The following is an 18,616-nucleotide window of genomic DNA, read 5'->3' as shown; positions in this document are numbered from 1 at the left end:
CCAAATTAATTATTTTTTAAACATTGAAAGGTCTTTAATTTCAAATTTACAATATGGATTACATTTCATTCGTTTGTTTTGCTATGTTCTAGATTTTGTACTTAAACGCAAATTTTTGGTGGATCAAGTTTAATAAAATCTAAAATAGCGTATGATTTTACTAAAAAAACCGGTGAATTTTATAAAAGTAATCCTTTAATTTACATGGCCTTAGATTGGAGTAGTGTTTTCTTTTCACATTGATCCACCAAACCGATTTCTTACTAACAAAAGGCTGCTTTTCACATAGATTACGAGATTCAATTGTGTTTATAAAAAGATAACAATTTATCGAATTGTACTATAGAGTCCATTATTTATCAACTAGTAATTATTTATAGTGCTATAAATGAATCCAATCAAACTGATCACACAGTTATTTACCCATATTTGAAAATTATGACAAACTTTCCAGACTATTTAAATTGAGTTGACAAATTTACCAACGATAATACTCATTTCTATTTCTTTTTAATTACGCTTATTAAAATTTATATTTGTTGGAGATTCGGGGTATCGATCCCCGTACCTCTCGCATGCTAAGCGAGCGCTCTACCATCTGAGCTACATCCCCACTTGCTTGCATACGTTACTATTAACAGATAATAGAGTCAAGCAAAATACTAGTGCTTTATAGAAAAAGCACGACAACTCAAACTGAATCAGCCAGCAGAAATGTTGAGAAGAGCGCTGCTCCGACCTTCCGCCCTCCGCCGCCTCTTGCCGCCGTCTCCTTCCTATTCTCCGCTCTCGGCTCTCGCTCGCATCCGTCCGACAGTGCTCCTCTTCTTCATCACAGTCATTCCGTCGAACAGTTGGAGGATACCCCTCCGCCACCATCTCCATTGATCGCTCCGATTTGTACAATCCGACTGGTGATACTCCCTCTTCCATTCCTAATTTACTGCAATTACTCGGCAATTGCCATGCTACATTGCTACCTATCTCTATTTGTTAATCGAATTATCGGAGGTTTTATCTACGTGCAGAGCATTCACACGAGCCCTCGGCTGACTCGGAGCTAGTTAAGCACCTCAAGAACGTAATCAAGGTGTCACGCGATTTCAATTTTTTTCCGTGTAGCTTTTTATTGCATAGTTTATAAGATTTCTCGCTGTTGAATTTAGTTCAGAGGTGGCCCGATTACAGTTGCTGAGTACATGGATGAAGTTTTAACGAATCCGAAATCCGGATATTACATGAATCGCGATGTTTTTGGTAAGGGAGGCGATTTCATTACGTCGCCGGAAGTCAGCCAGATGTTCGGAGAGGTGATTTCTCAGTTCTCTAATTTTATGGTTAAAATAAGCCTCTTTTAGTGACTGTTATTGTTAGCATCTGCATTTTTAATTTTTAATGGCTTAACCAATAAAATCAATAGAATTGTCAACACTTCTAGCAAGATAAACATTTTAGATGACGTAGTTGTTGAGTAGTTACTGTTGTGTTCCTTCAGATGATTGGTATCTGGGCAGTGTGCCTTTGGGAGCAAATGGGGCAGCCTGATAGGATCAATTTAGTCGAGCTTGGACCTGGCAGAGGAACTCTGATGGCTGATCTTCTGCGTGTATGGCTTAAATTTAGTACTGGTTTATGTAATTAATAGAAATGCAATTGTTTTTTGTACAAGTTTTGACTGTTTTGAGTGGTATCTTGTCAATTAGGGTGCATCAAAGTTCAAGAATTTTACGGCTTCTTTGGCACTACATTTGGTTGAATGTAGCCCAGCACTGCAGAAATTCCAGTATCAGAAATTGAAGTGCACGACAGAAGAAATTGTTGATGTAGATTCTGGTACGAGGCATATTAGCACGTTGGCGGGGAACCCTGTATCGTGGCATGCAATGCTTGAGCAGGTTCCTACCGGATGTAAGGAATTTCTGTTGATGGCTCATAATTTTGCTTCTTTATTAACCAAGATGGTAGAATGATCATGAAAGTCATATTTATAACTTTTTGGTTTTAACTTTTAGCCCATTGCAGTGCATCAAGGACTATACTTTTTTACTTGTGCTAGTGATTTTTTAAAAGGATTATCTGATGGAAAATTTATTTATTTTATTTTCTTAGTGCCTACAATCGTCATCGCCCATGAGTTCTATGATGCTCTGCCAGTGCACCAATTTCAGGTAAAGGTCGTAACATTTAAATTTTTTCTGTTTCTATACTGTCTGCTGGGGTCTCTTTTTCTTTACTTAAGGACTGACCGTTGTGCTCCTGAGTTGTATTAATGGTCAAATCTTGCATGAGAAAGTTTTGTATGGATGATAGTTTGCTGACCATATTTGAGTGGGCATTTCAACTTGTTATGTATTACTATATGATCTGAGAATTAGTGTTAGCTTGATAATATCACTTGTTCACGATTGTCTTGCAGAAAGCTTCTCGTGGTTGGTGTGAGAAGATGGTTGATGTTACTGAAAATTCTTCATAAGGGCTCAACTCTATCCTATTTGCTACTAGTTCTGCTTGATGAACTGATGTACTATCTCATACATTCGTAAATTCATTGAGCAGGTTCCGTTTTGTTTTATCTCCACAACCGACACCTGCAGCTCTCTATCTTGTGCAGCGCTGCAAGTTGGCTAAGGCTGAAGAATTTGCTAAGCTTAGTCAAATCGAGGTTTGCCCCAAAGCAATTGATTTAACACAAGAAATTGCCAACAGAATTTCTGTGGATCGTGGTGGAGCTGTCATAATAGATTATGGCCTCAATGGAATAATCGCAGACAGTCTACAGGTCTGATTCTGCCCGCCCATTCTCACACCTCTAACACCACAATCAAAGTCCACAAACTCATATGTTATGAGTATCATGTTACGAAATACTCTACTATGGTTATTCTCACACCTCTAACACCACAATCAAAGTCCACAAACTCATATGTTATGAGTATCATGCTTAGTATATTGCAATATATAAAGTGAGAAACCAACTTCAAACAAAACCTTGCCACTATATATACTTTGTTTGTAGAGTCTGAAGTGCTCAGGTACAGCTTCTGCAATTATGCAGAGCTGTTGCATTATCTGATTTATTTATATCCTGATTACTATGTGAAGATTGAGTTGATCGAATCTGTTTCTTCTAGTTAGGCACTTTACGAAATACTCTACTATGGTTATTTGTCCTTTACAAGCTTGTTTATCCTGTCTTGGTATTTCTCAATCAATGCATACACACATCTATTAGCAAATGTAGTTTTGAGTTCACAGTTGAACTCATAAGTTTGATCCAGGCAGTGCTGATCTCAGTGCATACGTTGATTTCGAAGCAATTAGGTGTTCTGCTGAGGAAATCCCTGGTATGTTATGTCCATCATATTGCTTAGGTCTATAAACAAGCTGGGAAAGAGCAAGAGGACCAATAACTTTAATCGGATCTATATATGACATCCATAGAAGTCTAACTAAGTGTTGATCGTGTTGATGCAGATGTGTCTGTCCATGGTCCAATAACTCAGTACGAGTTTCTTGGTTCTCTGGGAATAAACTTTCGGGCCGAAGCCCTGTTGCAGAACTGCAATGAAGAACAGGCCGAATCTCTTAGGATGGGATATTGGCGTTTAGTTGGGGAAGGGGAAGCCCCATTCTGGGAGGGTCCGGACGAGCAAACGCCTATCGGAATGGGAACACGTTATTTAGCCATGGCAATCATCATCAAGAAGCAAGGCATTCCGGCTCCATATCAGGAGTAGAATATTGGTCTAAGTATGCCATGCATTTCTTACTACACAACAGCATTGGCTTCGTAGAAATTGTTGTTACGAAGTACTATAAGAGGAGTCTTGTTCTGGATGTATACGTTAATAAAAAAATAAAGAGTTCATTTGGTACCATGATATTGGAATTGCGTTAGAATTGTAAGTTTATGGAATTGACTTTGAAGTATAATATTCTAAGTGAATTTCAAATTCTTTATTTAGTAAATTAAGTACTAATTGTTACAAAAGTGTATTGTAAATTTGTAATCCTAAATTCTTTGCTAGGTATCTCAAAAGGTCAAGTATTATGTATTTCTATATTATTTTTCAATATATTTTGAGTGTATATGTTGTGAGTGGGTTATTTTTCTTATTGTAAGTATTCAAATTTATAAGTTCTATAGTAATCAGAATACCATCATCTAATGTTGATGTACATTCAATTTAAAAATGTGTAATATTATGCAAAACAGAAAGAAAAAAAGGGGATGTCGCTCAAATGGTAGAGCGCTCGCTTTGCATGCGAGAGGCACGGTGTTCTAAAAACAAAAAGTATGTTTAGTTGGAGAATAAAAATCTTAAACTTTTTTTTATATTTTCTCTATATTCAAGATTCTTATTAGTTTCACTGTTTAAATAAAAATTAAAAAATCAATGAATCAAATTATTTTTATAAAACAGAATCTCACGGTGGTAAAAATAAGCTGAATCAAATTATTTTCTCATGATGGTAAAAAATAAACAGCCGTGTTATCTTTGTGGTATTTCTTTTCTTATTTAATCCACTAAAACGGCACCTCACTAGTAAAGGACAAGATTTGGACAAACAAACTTATTGCAATTATAGTAACGAAAAGATAAAAAAATTGTCGAATTCTAAAATAAAGTTCAATACTACTACTATTTTGAAAACCATGACCAAACGACTATGCCCCTAGCAACTACTCCATAATATTCAATTTTTTTTCTGCATAATTATAAATATCAAATTTAAAAATCACATGACATCAACCACATACACATTGACTACTCTCGTCCAAGCCCAAAAAACAAAGAACTACAGTGACATTTTATCAATCTTAAAAAATATTTTTAAATGAAAATAATACTATTGAAAAATACTAAAAGAATTGGAGATTCGGGGTATCAATCCCCATACCTCTCGCATGCTAAGCGAGAGCTCTACCATCATGCACAAACCGAACCGGACCGCCGGTTTGGAACCGCCGATTCTCAGAACCAGAACTGGCCCGGCGGTTCCAAACCGGCAGACGGTTCGGCAGTTCATGCGAGCCGGTTCAGGTTCAAGAATTTTAGAAACCAGAACCGGCGGCCGCCGGTTCGCCAGTTCGAACTATCGGTTCAAATAACATTTAAATATATATTTATTATTTATAAAATCAATTTTTAAATATCAATTTTCACAAATAAAAATAATTTCATAATAGCGCATATTTATTTGTTTGGCCTATGATTCTAAGAACCATTCTTTGTTGTTTCTTTTTATAGAGTCATCCTTGAATATTTCTACATTTTATTATTCACTAACTTTATCTTTATTTTTGTTATGATTCATTTTCTAAGACAAATTTATAGATAATAATAGAATCAAATAGAATAATTCAATTAAATTTGAATGTTGCATGTTGCTCATAATTTGTATATTTATAGAATGTGGATGTGTTCAAATAATAATAATAATAATTAATAATTGGATTTAAATGTGCTCACTTTTAAGAATTCTAAGAAACCATTCTTGGTTGTTTCTCTTTTATAGAGACATCCTTGAATATTTTTTGTTTCACTTTCAATGTAGGACAAAATATGTTGAAGTATTTTATTTTATAACTACATGTTTAGATCATTTATTCATCTTTTTCCAATGTGGGATACAAAACTTTCTTTTGTTTTCTACTTTTCTTTATTTTTTACTGCCCCGTACATTTTATTATTCACTAACTTTATCTTTATTTTTGTTATGATTCTTTTTCTAAGACAAATTTATTGATAATAATAGCATCAACTAGAATAGTTTAATTAAATTTGAATGTTGCATGTTGCTAATAATTTGTATATTTATAGAATGTGGACGTGTTCAAATAATTGGATTTAAATGTAAGTATGTTGCTAATTTTTCTCAATATATTGATTAAAATGTGAAAAAAATGACAAATAATATAATTGGTATAATAATGATAAAAATAGATAACTAAAGAATGATTTGTTTAGTGGTATAATATAGTTTATATATTTATATATTAGTAGTAGACTAATAGTATGATTTTGTATAATAGTTGTTATTCTAATACATGTAGTATAAATTATATAAATAAAATTATTATTTGTGAATATATTCTTGATAGATAAGAATAAACAATTATTGAGTAATATGATTTGTATATAGATAAATAATTATTCATATTATAGTTATCCCTAGATTAATACAATTTGTATAATAAATATTCTCTTAATGTGTATAATGATAGTATTTATTAGTTAACATACACATAAACTTATACACAAACAAATCGATAATGATAAAGAATTAAAGAATAATACTTTATGTAATTATATTTGTTATTAAGTTATAATAATAGAATATAGTCAAGATATAAACTAATATAAACAAAGATGATGGAGATGTATCATGTAGTTATAAATAAAGAGTTTTATCCAAAGAAAGAACAACACATCCAAGAACATGTAGCTATAAAAGATAAGCATCCAACACACTCTTTTTCAATCCAAAGGCTCAAGTCCAACATTAAGTGTATTAAAATGTAACTCATAAGTTGTGACTTGTGATTTGTAGTCTCGTTGAAATAAACATTAAAACGAGAAGAAGAAAAAAAAAACTGAACCGCCGAACCGGCCCGGAACCGGCGGTTTCGGCTAAAAAGCGGCGGTTTTGAACCGCCCCATGAACCGCCTGTTTTGTTGAACCGGAACCGCCGGAACCCTTGGTGGGCCGGTTCAGGTTCATGAAAATGTTGAACCGTGAACCGGCGATTTTTGAACCAGGTGCATGCATCCCCATTTGATGTTGTCTTTATGTATCTTGTACTAATAGCAAGTATTAATAGACATCTATTAGCAAATGTAGTTTAGAGTTCGTGGACATAGTGGCTGATACAGGCACTACTGATACCAGTACACATGTTGATTTTACAGCAATTAGGCGTCCTGGTGAGGAAATTCCAGTTATTATTGTAAAGAAAAATGATTCTTTTGGTACTCCAAATATACAATGTAAAGGTTTGTCGGAATGGGAACACGTTATTCAAGAAGCAAGGCATTCCAGCTCCATTTGAGTTTGAAATTGTGATCCTAAGTTGTTACGAACCAAGTGCAACGTAGTAAGAAGTAGCCGCTTATTTAGAGTCGCGTTCTGATACCTAAATCCTAAATACATGGAAATTTGGATAACATTTACACACAACAAAATCAGGTATAGAGAAAACTATGATTCCAAAATGCTGCTTTTCCCAACTCCTCCATTGTCGACTCATCGTTTCCATCAAACTCAAACCGTGTAAGATTGTTGAATTGTGTCAATGTCCAGATTCTTCATCTTTATCACCGACTCAACATGCCCTTTCAGTGTATGCAGCTCTCTCAGCCTTGCCATCTCTGCTCGTCGCTTCGCCTCTTCAGCTATCCGGTTGAGTTCTGTGTGATTGCTGCGTTCGCTGAATTCCGTCTGTGGCGGATGGAGCCCATGCAGGGTCCTCTGCGCCTGCGCCCACTTGAGTTCGCGGTCTTCCTTTCCAAAATCCTTTTTCCTAGTGAATGCAATCTGCATCAAGCAAGATGATTAGTGTTAACATTCTACTAAACAAATTAATTACCTAGTAAGATTATATTCCTACCCTTTGCTCAATCACAAGATCCCACGCCCTTCCACTTAGAGCATATCGGATGAAGAACTTGATCAAATCCAGTGGGAAGTAGAACACGATATTGTATAGCCATATCACGCCGGCCCAACCCCACCCTATACCCTCGATCTCAGCGAAGTTCCAGTTTGCATAAACCGCGATCAGAGTTGCAATCTGCCAGAAAATAATATTGAGACAGAGAGAAAAAGGTACTATGCAGAATCTAAGGGGAGAGTTGGCTTACAAGCTGAGCAATGAGGAAAGCCCCCATGAGTAGAAGTCCCGGGCGCTCGATAAAAGACCAGCTTCGGGATCTTGTCACGAAGATGAGGGCCTGGCTGACTATACTCACTTGCAAGTATATAGCCGAGGCAAGCTTCTTTTTCAAGTCGGGCAGCATGATACGGTCCACTGGTACCTCAAGCGACGAGACTCCAAACGTCCTCTGCATTTCGAGACGCATCAATACAAATTTTCACATGTAAACTATTAGCATTATGATTTCACCAGTTCAAGGGAAAAGGGACACTTACTGGAAAGAAGTCTGTATCATAAACTGCCCAGAAGAAGATCACTGTCATCATTGCTAAGTAGCCACCTAGAACAATTCCAGTTGTGAAAATCTCGGCTAGTTTCCAGCTGTCCGGTAAAGGAGACGGTTTCACCCTATCCTTCGATATTGTCATGATGGTACCTGTACTTTCAGAATGTTGCCTATTATTGCTACAGACGACAAATAATAACAGAACTATGAAGGCGAGATGCCATGAAATCATGCATATAAGCCATAAAACGTACCATCATTTAATATCGCGATGATCAGAACCATAAATGGCGGGAAGTCAAATTTCCATATGAGAGCAAGTAACATAAAGCCAAGCTGCAAAAATGCAACAAATGTATTCACTCAGCAAAACAAACTGATAAAATCAATTCGAGCAGCGTAATGTAGTACTATTATCTTAGTAATGAAATTGACAAAGATATTCTTTTATAGCATTAGTCAAATAATTGTATTGCAGACTTACCACAATACGGATTGTGATGGAAACTGCGTAGATCTGCAATTCGGAGGAACTGGTCAGCAAACTCGAGTTGCATGAGAAGGGGAAAGTTAAAAATATGATGGAAATGTACCAAGTCATATGCGGGATGGGGGGACAAAATTTCCAATATTGTAGTGATATATGACTACGTGCTTTATAAAATTTTCAAACAGCGATATAATGGCAGTTTCTAGTTGCTTAATGAAGCTTACAGTGTAATTTTTCATCCTCTGGAATATAGCTCGACTGGTAAGCACCGCACTGATTATAACACTTAGACCAGGTTCTGTAAGTACAATATCTGATGCGCTTCGAGCGGCGTCAGTTGCATCAGCTACAGCGATCCCGATATCAGCCTTCTTAAGTGCTGGGGCATCATTCACACCATCACCAGTCATCCCACATATGTGCTTCCGAGCTTGTAGGCGCTTGACAATTTCATACTTGTGCTCTGAAAATGTGTAAATGTCCATAACGCGCTATGAAGACAAGAATGATTGATGGCAAACAACCACTTTGAAAGCAAGAGACGAAGCTACAAATGACGAATACAAAGCCCCTAACATGCTAGTTATATAGAGCAACGAGGCATACCAGGGAAAACACCAGCGAAACCATCAGCCTTTTCAATCAACTCATCAACCGGCAAAGCAATGATAGATTCATCTTTGTCATTTCCTAATAAAGCAGAAGAAGGGTACATGTTTGTTCCCATTCCCAAACGGCGTCCTGTTTCCTTTCCTATTGCTAGCTGATCACCTGAAGAAGATTGCACGATTGCACATATAAATCTAATAACCATTGATAAAGATGCAGTTAAACATAAGTATGTACTCGACAGTGGCAGGATTAGTACTTCTCTTATTTTCCGTATTTAGTTCACACCTCATGAGTCATGAGGGGTTTAGTTCATCAAAATATGCACAGAAGAGAAAAAAGGCCCAAACATGCTCACCAGTAATCATTTTAACATTTACACCTAAATTCAGAGCCCTTCTAATAGTCTCTGCACTGTCATGCCTAGGAGGATCAAACAGAGGCAGGAGTCCTATAAACTTCCATGGACCTCCAGGGCTCTCCTTTCTTCCCTCGGGAACTTCCTACAGTACAAAAAAGCCACACGAGAGTGAGCTCCGAGACACACGCAGCTTCTGTATCAACAATGTACATGAAATTAACAAGGGAATCATCACATCACCTGGTATGCCACAGCAAGTGATCGTAGCCCACGCTCTGCGAACTTGTCAATGACAGAATGCACTCTTCGCTCAATCTCAGATCTATTGTATGCCAGGTTTAGTATCTGAAAACCAAGTGCTTAACAGATTAAGACCACCATTTTAAAAATGCTACAACAATCAATTATTAGGATATATAGGCAGACCTGTTCAGGGGCACCTTTGCTGACTCTATGCATTTTCCCTTCGTTATCTATGTATGCCAAAGCTGTACGCTTGTCAGTCGGATTGAATGGTAAGAAATGAACCTCTTGAATACCAGCCCTTGCCTGTAAAATAAGATAACATTTTAAAAACACAAAGAAACGAGGTCACATGTAATAAGATACATCATAGAACAAATACTGAAGAAAGTGGCATACGATATATGTCTCAAGATTTACATGAACAGCATTCATACCTCCTTAGGGTCAGCCAACATTCCCACTATTGCAGCATCAATAGCATCTTGGTTTTCCAACCGAGAGGCTCTGGCAGCCATTAAAACAACAGTATCTGGATCCACGCCTTGAGTGAAGACCTATAGCAAGAAATATCAAATGTTAAATAAGGTCTGAATGGCCTAATGCAAGAGACAGTTGCATTAACCTCAATAATGTTTTTGTCAACAGATAGTTTGTTCAGTGTCAACGTTCCAGTTTTGTCACTGCAGAGGACATCCATTCCAGCCATTTCTTCAATTGCTGTCATTCTCTTAGTGATAGCTCCCTGATAAATTAGCAGAAAAAATACATTAATAGTAAAAAAAATTCTTCAAACTAGAGCCGTTTCAACAAAGAGGCCGGTCATTCTACCTGCTGGGATAAACGGTGTGAACCAATCGCCATTGTAACAGATAAGACTGTTGGCATCGCAATGGGGATCCCTCCAATGAGAAGCACAAGTAGGTTATCAATTCCAGGACGATAAGGTCGGTGTTGAATAGGATACATTACAATGATCTCAATGATCATTCCGACCGCAATAGAACATATGCAGAAGTTTCCAATTGCGGTCAACACCTAGAAAGCACAAATGAAAGCAGTATGTCAGTGAATACTAGGGTGCTCCCATTAAACGAGTAGTAACATCGCTATGATCCAATGATTCTAGTTGTGATGTTACGATCAATATCTTCATGGTACTCACCTTCTGAAAATGACCAACTTGATTAGTAGAGTCTACGAGATGAGCAGCTTTGCCAAAGAAGGTATGGACACCAGTTGCAATCACCACAGCCTCAATCTCACCTTGTTTGACAGTAGACCCTGAGTACACACCATCTCCAGGGCTTTTCGTCACGGGCAGGGACTCCCCAGTTAAAGCAGACTACAACAGAAAACAGGATGACAGCTCAGCATTCAACAGAACAAATGGAAAGCTAGCTATACAAAATCCAATGAAATATTCCAAATCAAGAACTAATGTAAATAAGGACCTGGTCTATCTTGAGAGGATCGCCGTCAAGGAGACGAGCATCAGCTGGAATAATATCCCCCAGCTTTATACTAACTACATCACCAGGGACAAGAATAGCAGCATCTTCCTCGTTCCAGCGCCCGTCTCTAAGAACCTGATCAACGTATCATCATTAAGCACGAATCACTGAGCTGGAAATGCTAAATAGGTTGCACATCATAAACCACAAACCTTTGCTTTGGGAGCAAGCCGTGCCATGAGGGCAGCCGCAGCATTACCAGCATTATTCTCCTCTACGAAACTTATGGTCGAGTTGATTACGAGAAGCACAATGATCCCAACGAAGTCCTGCCAATCCGGCGGCTTCCCCTGAACACATTGGATACACAAACAAGCAGCAATCATCAATAAATAATCCAATTCATGACTTCCTCTAATTAAAGTACTAATTAATTAATTACTTAACATGTCTAGAACTAGATAAGGCCATCCACAGTGGGGCGGACGATAGCGCACCCGATGCATCGGGCGCGCTATCGTCCGCCACTGTGGCTCCACGGACGATGCGTCGTCCGCGCCCTACGCTTAGTCCGTGGACGAAGCGCGGACGATGCCTATCGTCCGCGCCATCGTCCGACCACTGTGGACGCCGCGGACGATGCAACGCGTTTTTTTTTTTTAATTCGAAATTTGTCTATTTAAACCTCGTTTGTCATTCTATTTTTCATACGAACATTTCTCGCATCTCTCATCTCTCTCATCTCTCATGTTTCTCCATCTCTCACAAACAAAAATGAGCCACGACGACGACGGAGTTCCTCGGAGGACGGTAGTCCGACCTTGACTCGAGCCTTAAATGCAGCCGTGCACGACGCAATGGCGGAATGCTTAGCCATAATGCAACGTGAGGAGGCGGAGGCGGAGGCGCAGCTCATGAACGACATGGTTGAAGAAGTGTGGGCCCGTAACCGCCGTCGCTGAGTTTGCGTATTTTTTTTGTAATCCGTATTGTAATGTATTAAATTTATAAATGAAATGAAGGTTTTTTCTAATTTTTATAGTTATTTAAGTATTAAAATAGAAGAAAATGCTTAGGGCGCCTCTTAAGGCGTGCCTTAGGGCGCCCCACTACAGGTGGAAGGGCAGGAGGAGGATAAAATGCCGACGTGGCGGTGCATAGGGCGGGCAAGGGCGCCCCACTGTGGATGCTCTAACTCGAGTTTTCCGTTACAAAAAAAAGTGGCAGTAATATCAGCTGTAGAAAGACGTAGATATATGTATATGTATATATATATATAGACAGAGAGAGAAGAGAGAGAGAGGGTCGCAGAAACTAACTCCTCCATTAGCGAGAGCGATCGCCATGATTGCCGCAGCTTCCATCACCCACGAAAGAGGATTCCACATGAATCCTAAAAATTTCAGAAACTTACTCTCCTGCAATTTTTCATGAAAAAAAGTAAAATCAAATACAGAAAATTCCAAAAGAGGCAAAAATCGATTAAAAAGCAGAGCTCGAAAATTAAGGAGAAGAAATTCTCACCTCTTTCTCCTCGAGTTTGTTTTGACCAAAAATTTCAAGCCTCCGGTTAACATCCTCCGTTGAAAGCCCCTCCTTCGTGCACCTCAGATTCTCAAACACCTCTTCTATCGGTATATTTTCCTACCAAAAAATCAAATTAAAACGGATTTCAATCAACCACCACAGAGAAAACTTGAAAAATTAAAAACAAAGGACCAAAAAAATACCAAATCAACTGCTTCTCTCTTGAGAGCCTCCATAGCATCATCGTTCTCCGCCATTTCTACCCAAAAAAAACGTCAAAATCCTCAGCCAAACACAGCAAAACTACACACGCACAGTCACCGATAAATACATGTATATGTTGTATAAACAATAGAGAGAGAAAAAGAGAGATTACCTCAAAAATCAGCTGAAGTGGACGTAGCAGCAGTGTAGAAGTGAAATGGTGATTGAGTTGGAATGGAAAAGCAGCAAGTGTGAGCCTTCCACATATATAGCGAAAATCTCTCATTTATTAATCCACGCGCGGGGAGGGCGCGTGGGGAGAGTGGGGGAAAGAGCAGTGTACGGTACAGAATTAAGCAGGTGAGTGTAAGAAGATCATGTACTTAGCCGGTACAAAATTTCTGCTGTTTTTTCTTTTTAATTGTTTACAAGGACACATTACTGTTGAAATTGCATACTCGCCCCAGTTTTTTTACCTCTTTTTTACTTTACCTTTCTTGGGTTCATTCGTCAATAAATTTTAGTTGCGGTAGGTAATGACTAAATAAATTTTATTTATTGCTTACTACTAATATAGTGGAGTAGAAATTTGGTGACTATAACTTTGTAAATAAAAGCAATTTTTCTTACAGATCAAAGTCGCAGGCAGTATTTTCCAAATGACATTTCTATGATTGAAAGTGAATATTGCAAAAGTATCTATTGTTCTTAATAAAAATTACTGGTACTTCAATTATAAAAGCGATAATTTTGTAAAATAAGATATAAAAAATAAGTTGATAGGGTAAAATTCTTTTTCTATACTAGTACTACGCATTAATAATAACCGTCTACTTTTGCTTGAGATGTTATAAAAAAAGTGAAAATGGGTAGAAAGTGAGAAGATGTGCCGGATAAATATGTACCTCAACCCACAACGGGAGAGGAGGCGCGCATCCGGGGCTTCGTGAGTTGCGGATGGATGGAGACGGGTGGGACTCCAAGGGGGGTTGTGATACGATCATATCTATCATATCTCTTAGGATCTTCTAATTATTTAGTTTTCCCTTATTCACCATATCTTTCCCATATTTATTTAGATATTTGTTTCTTGTTCATTAAGTTAGGGTAGTAGTATTCTAGTATTATAAATAGGAGAGCTTATTATCATTTTAATCAATAATTCAATGAATATATTATTTTCCACTAACTTGTCTTGAGTAACAAGAATATCATATTTCGTTTCCAAATTGTTGTTCGTCGGAGAACGTCCGAAAATCAGCAATTCGTGAGCTTTCCTTCGAGAACGTCGAAGGTTCGATCACCTTATCTCTCCGAGAAGTTAGCCATCCGGCCTCGTTACGGAGGACGTCCGTAACAACTGGTGCTTTCATCCCGTACTCATCCTCCATCTTCGTTCATCTATATTTCCCAAAAAAAAAAAAAAAAAAAAAAAAAAAAATCAGCCACCTCCACCAAACTCGTTATCAACTGCCCGAGCACTATCATCCCTTCGAATATGGACCGCCACCAACGTACAGGGGGTTCCCGCTTCGTCAATTTCTGCAGCTGCAGAACGAGCCTTCTCGCCAACCATCCTGTTGGGACCCGCCGGGCGCTGGGGTGTCGATGGGTAACCTGGATTATGAAGAGATCGCATCCATATATTACCCTGATTATGATTGTGACTCTGTTGGATATGGTGAGGACGCTGATGTCCACCACGACCGATCTAGCAACTCACAACTAACTGTCATTGTTGTCCCGCCACCACCACCACAACGCTCGTCATCTTGCTTGAGCATGACAAGCCACTGCCGTGCAGCAGCGTCACTGCCCGCTATAGCTGCTGTCCCATCTTCGAATCTGCCCCCAACAGTTCCGTCTTGCAGCCCCGACGACGACAGCGGAGGGGAAGGCGGATTGTTAGATGAACTGCCTCCACCAGCTATGATCTCTCCGCCGTGCAGCCCCTATATCGGTGGAGAGGAAGAAACATTGTTAGATGGCGACGAGGAGGTTGATTCCATTGAGGAAGTGAAGAAGGTCGTCGCATCTCTCGATGCTGCTCGAATGACATCTCCCGATGTTGTTGGGAATTGTTTTAGTGAAAATGGTGGAGCTTATCTATGTGCATTAGTTGGAAATACAGTTGCACCGTCCTTTCCAATACATTTGAAGGAGATTGCCTTTATCTATGGGGATTTGCATGTTATGGAAGCTACACGTCTGAATCCTCGATCAATATCGCTCGACACCGATGCGAGGTTGATCCCTCCGCGCAATGACACGTCATGTTTGAGCATTCTTGGAAGCGTGGACAAGCTTTTCGTTTTGGCATGGAATTTTGCCGACAACATTGGGTCTCCTTTGTTGATTTTTGACAAAGGTGATAAAGGGAGACATTCAGTTGTTCGATACGTGTTTGATCCAGGAGGAGACGCCTTGCTAAAGCTTTTGCTTTCAACTCTCGTCAATGGTTCGTGGTTCCCACCTTGAGGACAAGGTGGATTTCAACCGTGGGGGAGTTGATACGATCATATCTATCATATCTCTTAGGATCTTCTACTTATTTAGTTTTCCCTTATTCACCATATCTTTCCCATATTTATTTAGATATTTGTTTCTTGTTCATTAAGTTAGGGTAGTAGTATTCTAGTATTATAAATAGGAGAGCTTATTATCATTTTAATCAATAATTCAATGAATATATTATTTTCCACTAACTTGTCTTGAGTAACAAGAATATCATATTTCGTTTCCAAATTGTTGTTCGTCGGAGAACGTCCGAAAATCAGCAATTCGTGAGCTTTCCTTCGAGAACGTCGAAGGTTCGATCACCTTATCTCTCCGAGAAGTTAGCCATCCGGCCTCGTTACGGAGGACGTCCGTAACAGGTTGTCCCCGGTGCAGCGTGCCCGCTATGGCGCACGGAGCTCGCCAAGCTCGGAATATATTTTCCTTTTTTTAATTCTAAATCTATAATCATTCCTTAATTAATTAAAATCCGTCACAATTAATTCTTTCCATGCATGAATTTTTCAGAATTAATTTTCCATGCATGAAAATCGGCCATAATAAGTTATTCCATATTTTTAATTAATAATTTTTTCATGTATAAAAATTGATGATTATTGGAATTGACTCATGATTAATGAAAATAATTATGTTAATTATTTAATGAGATTAGTGATTGAAAATATAATTAATTCATTATAATGTATATAGAATAAGGGGAGTGTTATATTGCTAACTTAATACTTAAATGTTAACTACAATTAAATAATAGTTATTAGATATTCAAATTAAGGGTCTAGATCATCAGTCCCGAAATGTCAAAAAAATGTCAATAAGGGTATTAAGGTCAATTTATAACAAAATAGTTGTAACTAACTTTTGAAAATATCTCATAACTTTAAAACGCATATAACTTTCTCGATTTAAATTATTTTTTCGCACAACATATATCAAATTAAAGATAATTTTATAAGGATTCTAACGATATCTCATTTGCATATGTTCCGATATCAAAATTTGAAAAAAAAAACTTCAAAAATTTTTAATTTTTTCATACAGCAACAAATGTCAACATAATATATAAAATATGTCAATATAATACATGTAGAATGTCAATATAAGCAATGTGTTAAAATTCTCAAAGCATTGTGTTGATATTTTCGAAACACTATATTGACATTTTCATCCAAAACCCTAATTTGGTAGTTTTTTTTATCTTTTTCGGATTAATTAATAAAAATAAAAATTACACGTGGCAAATTGTAGACCACAAATTTTTTAAAATCTTATGATCTTAAATTAGTTGTAGTTAGCAATTAAATGATGAGTTAGCAATTGATCACTCCCCTATTCTATAGAACAAATAGTGTAAACTAATGTTTATGGCGTGGGGAGAGGCAACGGATTGTAGGAGTTATAGCCTGTCGTATAAAAAAAAGGAATGGTGATATGGCAAGGAGTTGTGGTATGGCGGAAGTGGGTTGGAGATGCTCTAACAACTATCTGTATTAAATATTCTTGTTTTTGTGGTGAACGAATTTTCTTGATGTTATTAGAGCATCCGCAACGGTGGCAGCCGTCGCCACCGCCGTCCGCGCCGCTGGAACGGATTTGTCTCGCCGCCGCGCCAGCGAGCAGCTGACGTGTCGCGCGGCGATTGGGCAACGGCATAGCCGTTGCCTTTAATTTTTTTTATAATTTAAAATCGGTTTTTAATTAAAAAAATTGATAAAAAAAATTCACTTCCCAAAAAATTATAACCGTTTACTACCATTTTTTACACTTTTTTATTTTTCCCCCCCAAAAATACAGACTTTCATCTATAAATACCCCCACTTTCACACCCAAAAATTCACATCAAACTACACAATTCTCATCTTCATTCTCCAATATCCATTCTCATCTTCATTCTCCCATATCCATTTTCATCTTCATTCTCTCATACCCTAACAATGTCCGGCCAAGGCGATGACAACCCGCCCTCTCACGGTTGGAACCCCGAATGGTTTGGTGCACAACCGTTTCCTAGTCCGGAAACGGAATATTCGGCCCCTCCTCTCACACAAGATTCGGCCGTTCCGGGTGGCTACCGGCCATACCCAATAGACGACCAAGGTGCCTCCGAAGGGCGATACGAGTGGACACCGGAGCTTAGGCCGACCGCCCCCTCCCAAACTCCGCCGGCTCTTACTCGTAGCGGTGTCCGAACACCGTACACTCCGGCGGAGATGGATAAATTGTTCAAGGCGTACTTCGAAATCTCCGACGATGCGGCGGTTGGCACGAACCAATCCGGCGATCACTTTTGGTGGCGCGTCTCTCGCCGGTACAATGCAAACCGGCCGCCGGGAACGATCGAGCGCAACGAGAGTATGGTGCGCAACAGCATCGGCCGAGCCAACGAAGAAATTGGCAAGTTCAATGGCTATTTCCTCCAGGAGTCGCGGAATGCCGGGAGCGGCCGGAGCGAGGTCGACATCATCACTGCCGCGCTGAGCACCTACCAATCCTTGAACGGTAAGTCGTTCAAGTACCTCAACGTTTGGCAGGAAACGCGGACCCGAGGTATATGGGAGGCATAACATCCTCCTCGAGCGGCTCCTCCAAACGGTCAAGGTCGGTATCCCTATCCGACTCCGACTCCGACTCCGACTCCGACTCCGAAGAAGTGGCTAGCCAACTCGCCGGAGCTAACTTGGGTAGCCCCGACGCCGGACCAAGCGGTTCTCAACGTCGACCGCAAGGAAGGAAGAAGGCAGCGGCGCTCCGCGACTCCATCGGCCCCCGCCCCCGAACCCTATGTTCCACCTCCACCCCCGAACAACTCGTTGTGAGCCCTTTTGGCCCAACTCAATATGGCCGATAGGTCAACTATGACCCCCACGCAACTTCAAACGCACGAGGACATGATATTGGGTCTCAAAAAATAATTGGGGTTGGTGCCGCCGGATGCGTAGTCTTCCTCGGGTAATATTAGCCAATAATCATGTAATTTTTAATTTTTAGGAGTTTAATTATGTAATTTTTAATTTTTAGTATTTTAATTATGTAATTTTGAATTTTTAGG

The 18,616-nt window shown here is 38.9% G+C and overlaps 2 protein-coding genes and 1 non-coding gene across 4 annotated transcripts; 1 reads left to right on the top strand and 2 right to left on the bottom strand.

The window, feature by feature from the left end:
- Positions 1–540: 540 nt before the first annotated feature.
- Positions 541–613, bottom strand: TRNAA-AGC. The gene has a single exon. It is a non-coding gene; the product is annotated as a tRNA-Ala (tRNA).
- A 63-nt stretch (positions 614–676) lies between these two features.
- On the top strand, positions 677–3,969 carry LOC121769549 (protein arginine methyltransferase NDUFAF7 homolog, mitochondrial-like). The gene is given in 10 exon segments (XM_042166394.1): positions 677–914; positions 1,029–1,090; positions 1,167–1,310; positions 1,496–1,606; positions 1,704–1,908; positions 2,110–2,168; positions 2,417–2,469; positions 2,557–2,779; positions 3,233–3,344; positions 3,475–3,969. Coding segments are annotated over 8 exon segments (1,137 nt in total). The 5' UTR covers positions 677–914; positions 1,029–1,090; positions 1,167–1,199; the 3' UTR covers positions 3,738–3,969.
- Positions 3,970–7,022: 3,053 nt separating this feature from the next.
- LOC121767201 (plasma membrane ATPase 1-like) lies at positions 7,023–13,326 on the bottom strand. Of its 2 annotated transcripts, none has more exons than XM_042163416.1 (21): positions 13,226–13,326; positions 13,053–13,108; positions 12,847–12,966; positions 12,642–12,740; positions 11,535–11,672; positions 11,323–11,457; positions 11,034–11,213; positions 10,700–10,906; positions 10,494–10,613; positions 10,306–10,425; positions 10,052–10,174; positions 9,866–9,970; positions 9,623–9,767; positions 9,262–9,426; positions 8,880–9,118; positions 8,650–8,682; positions 8,420–8,501; positions 8,155–8,315; positions 7,866–8,066; positions 7,613–7,795; positions 7,023–7,539 (listed from the first exon to the last, which is right to left on the bottom strand). In XM_042163416.1, the coding sequence occupies exons 2-21, from the start codon at positions 13,104–13,106 to the stop codon at positions 7,267–7,269; spliced, it is 2,883 nt and encodes a 960-aa protein (XP_042019350.1). In that variant the 5' UTR covers positions 13,107–13,108; positions 13,226–13,326; the 3' UTR covers positions 7,023–7,266. The 2 variants fall into 2 exon arrangements, with proteins under 2 accessions (XP_042019350.1, XP_042019351.1); XM_042163417.1 differs by having other exon boundaries at positions 13,053–13,152; positions 13,226–13,284.
- Positions 13,327–18,616: the final 5,290 nt, after the last annotated feature.

The sequence above is a fragment of the Salvia splendens genome, chromosome 15 (genome assembly GCF_004379255.2).
Source record: "Salvia splendens isolate huo1 chromosome 15, SspV2, whole genome shotgun sequence".
Taxonomy (NCBI): domain Eukaryota; kingdom Viridiplantae; phylum Streptophyta; class Magnoliopsida; order Lamiales; family Lamiaceae; genus Salvia; species Salvia splendens.
The sequence above is the reverse complement of the archived record's forward strand: the minus strand, read 5'-3'. Positions and strand labels throughout refer to the sequence as shown.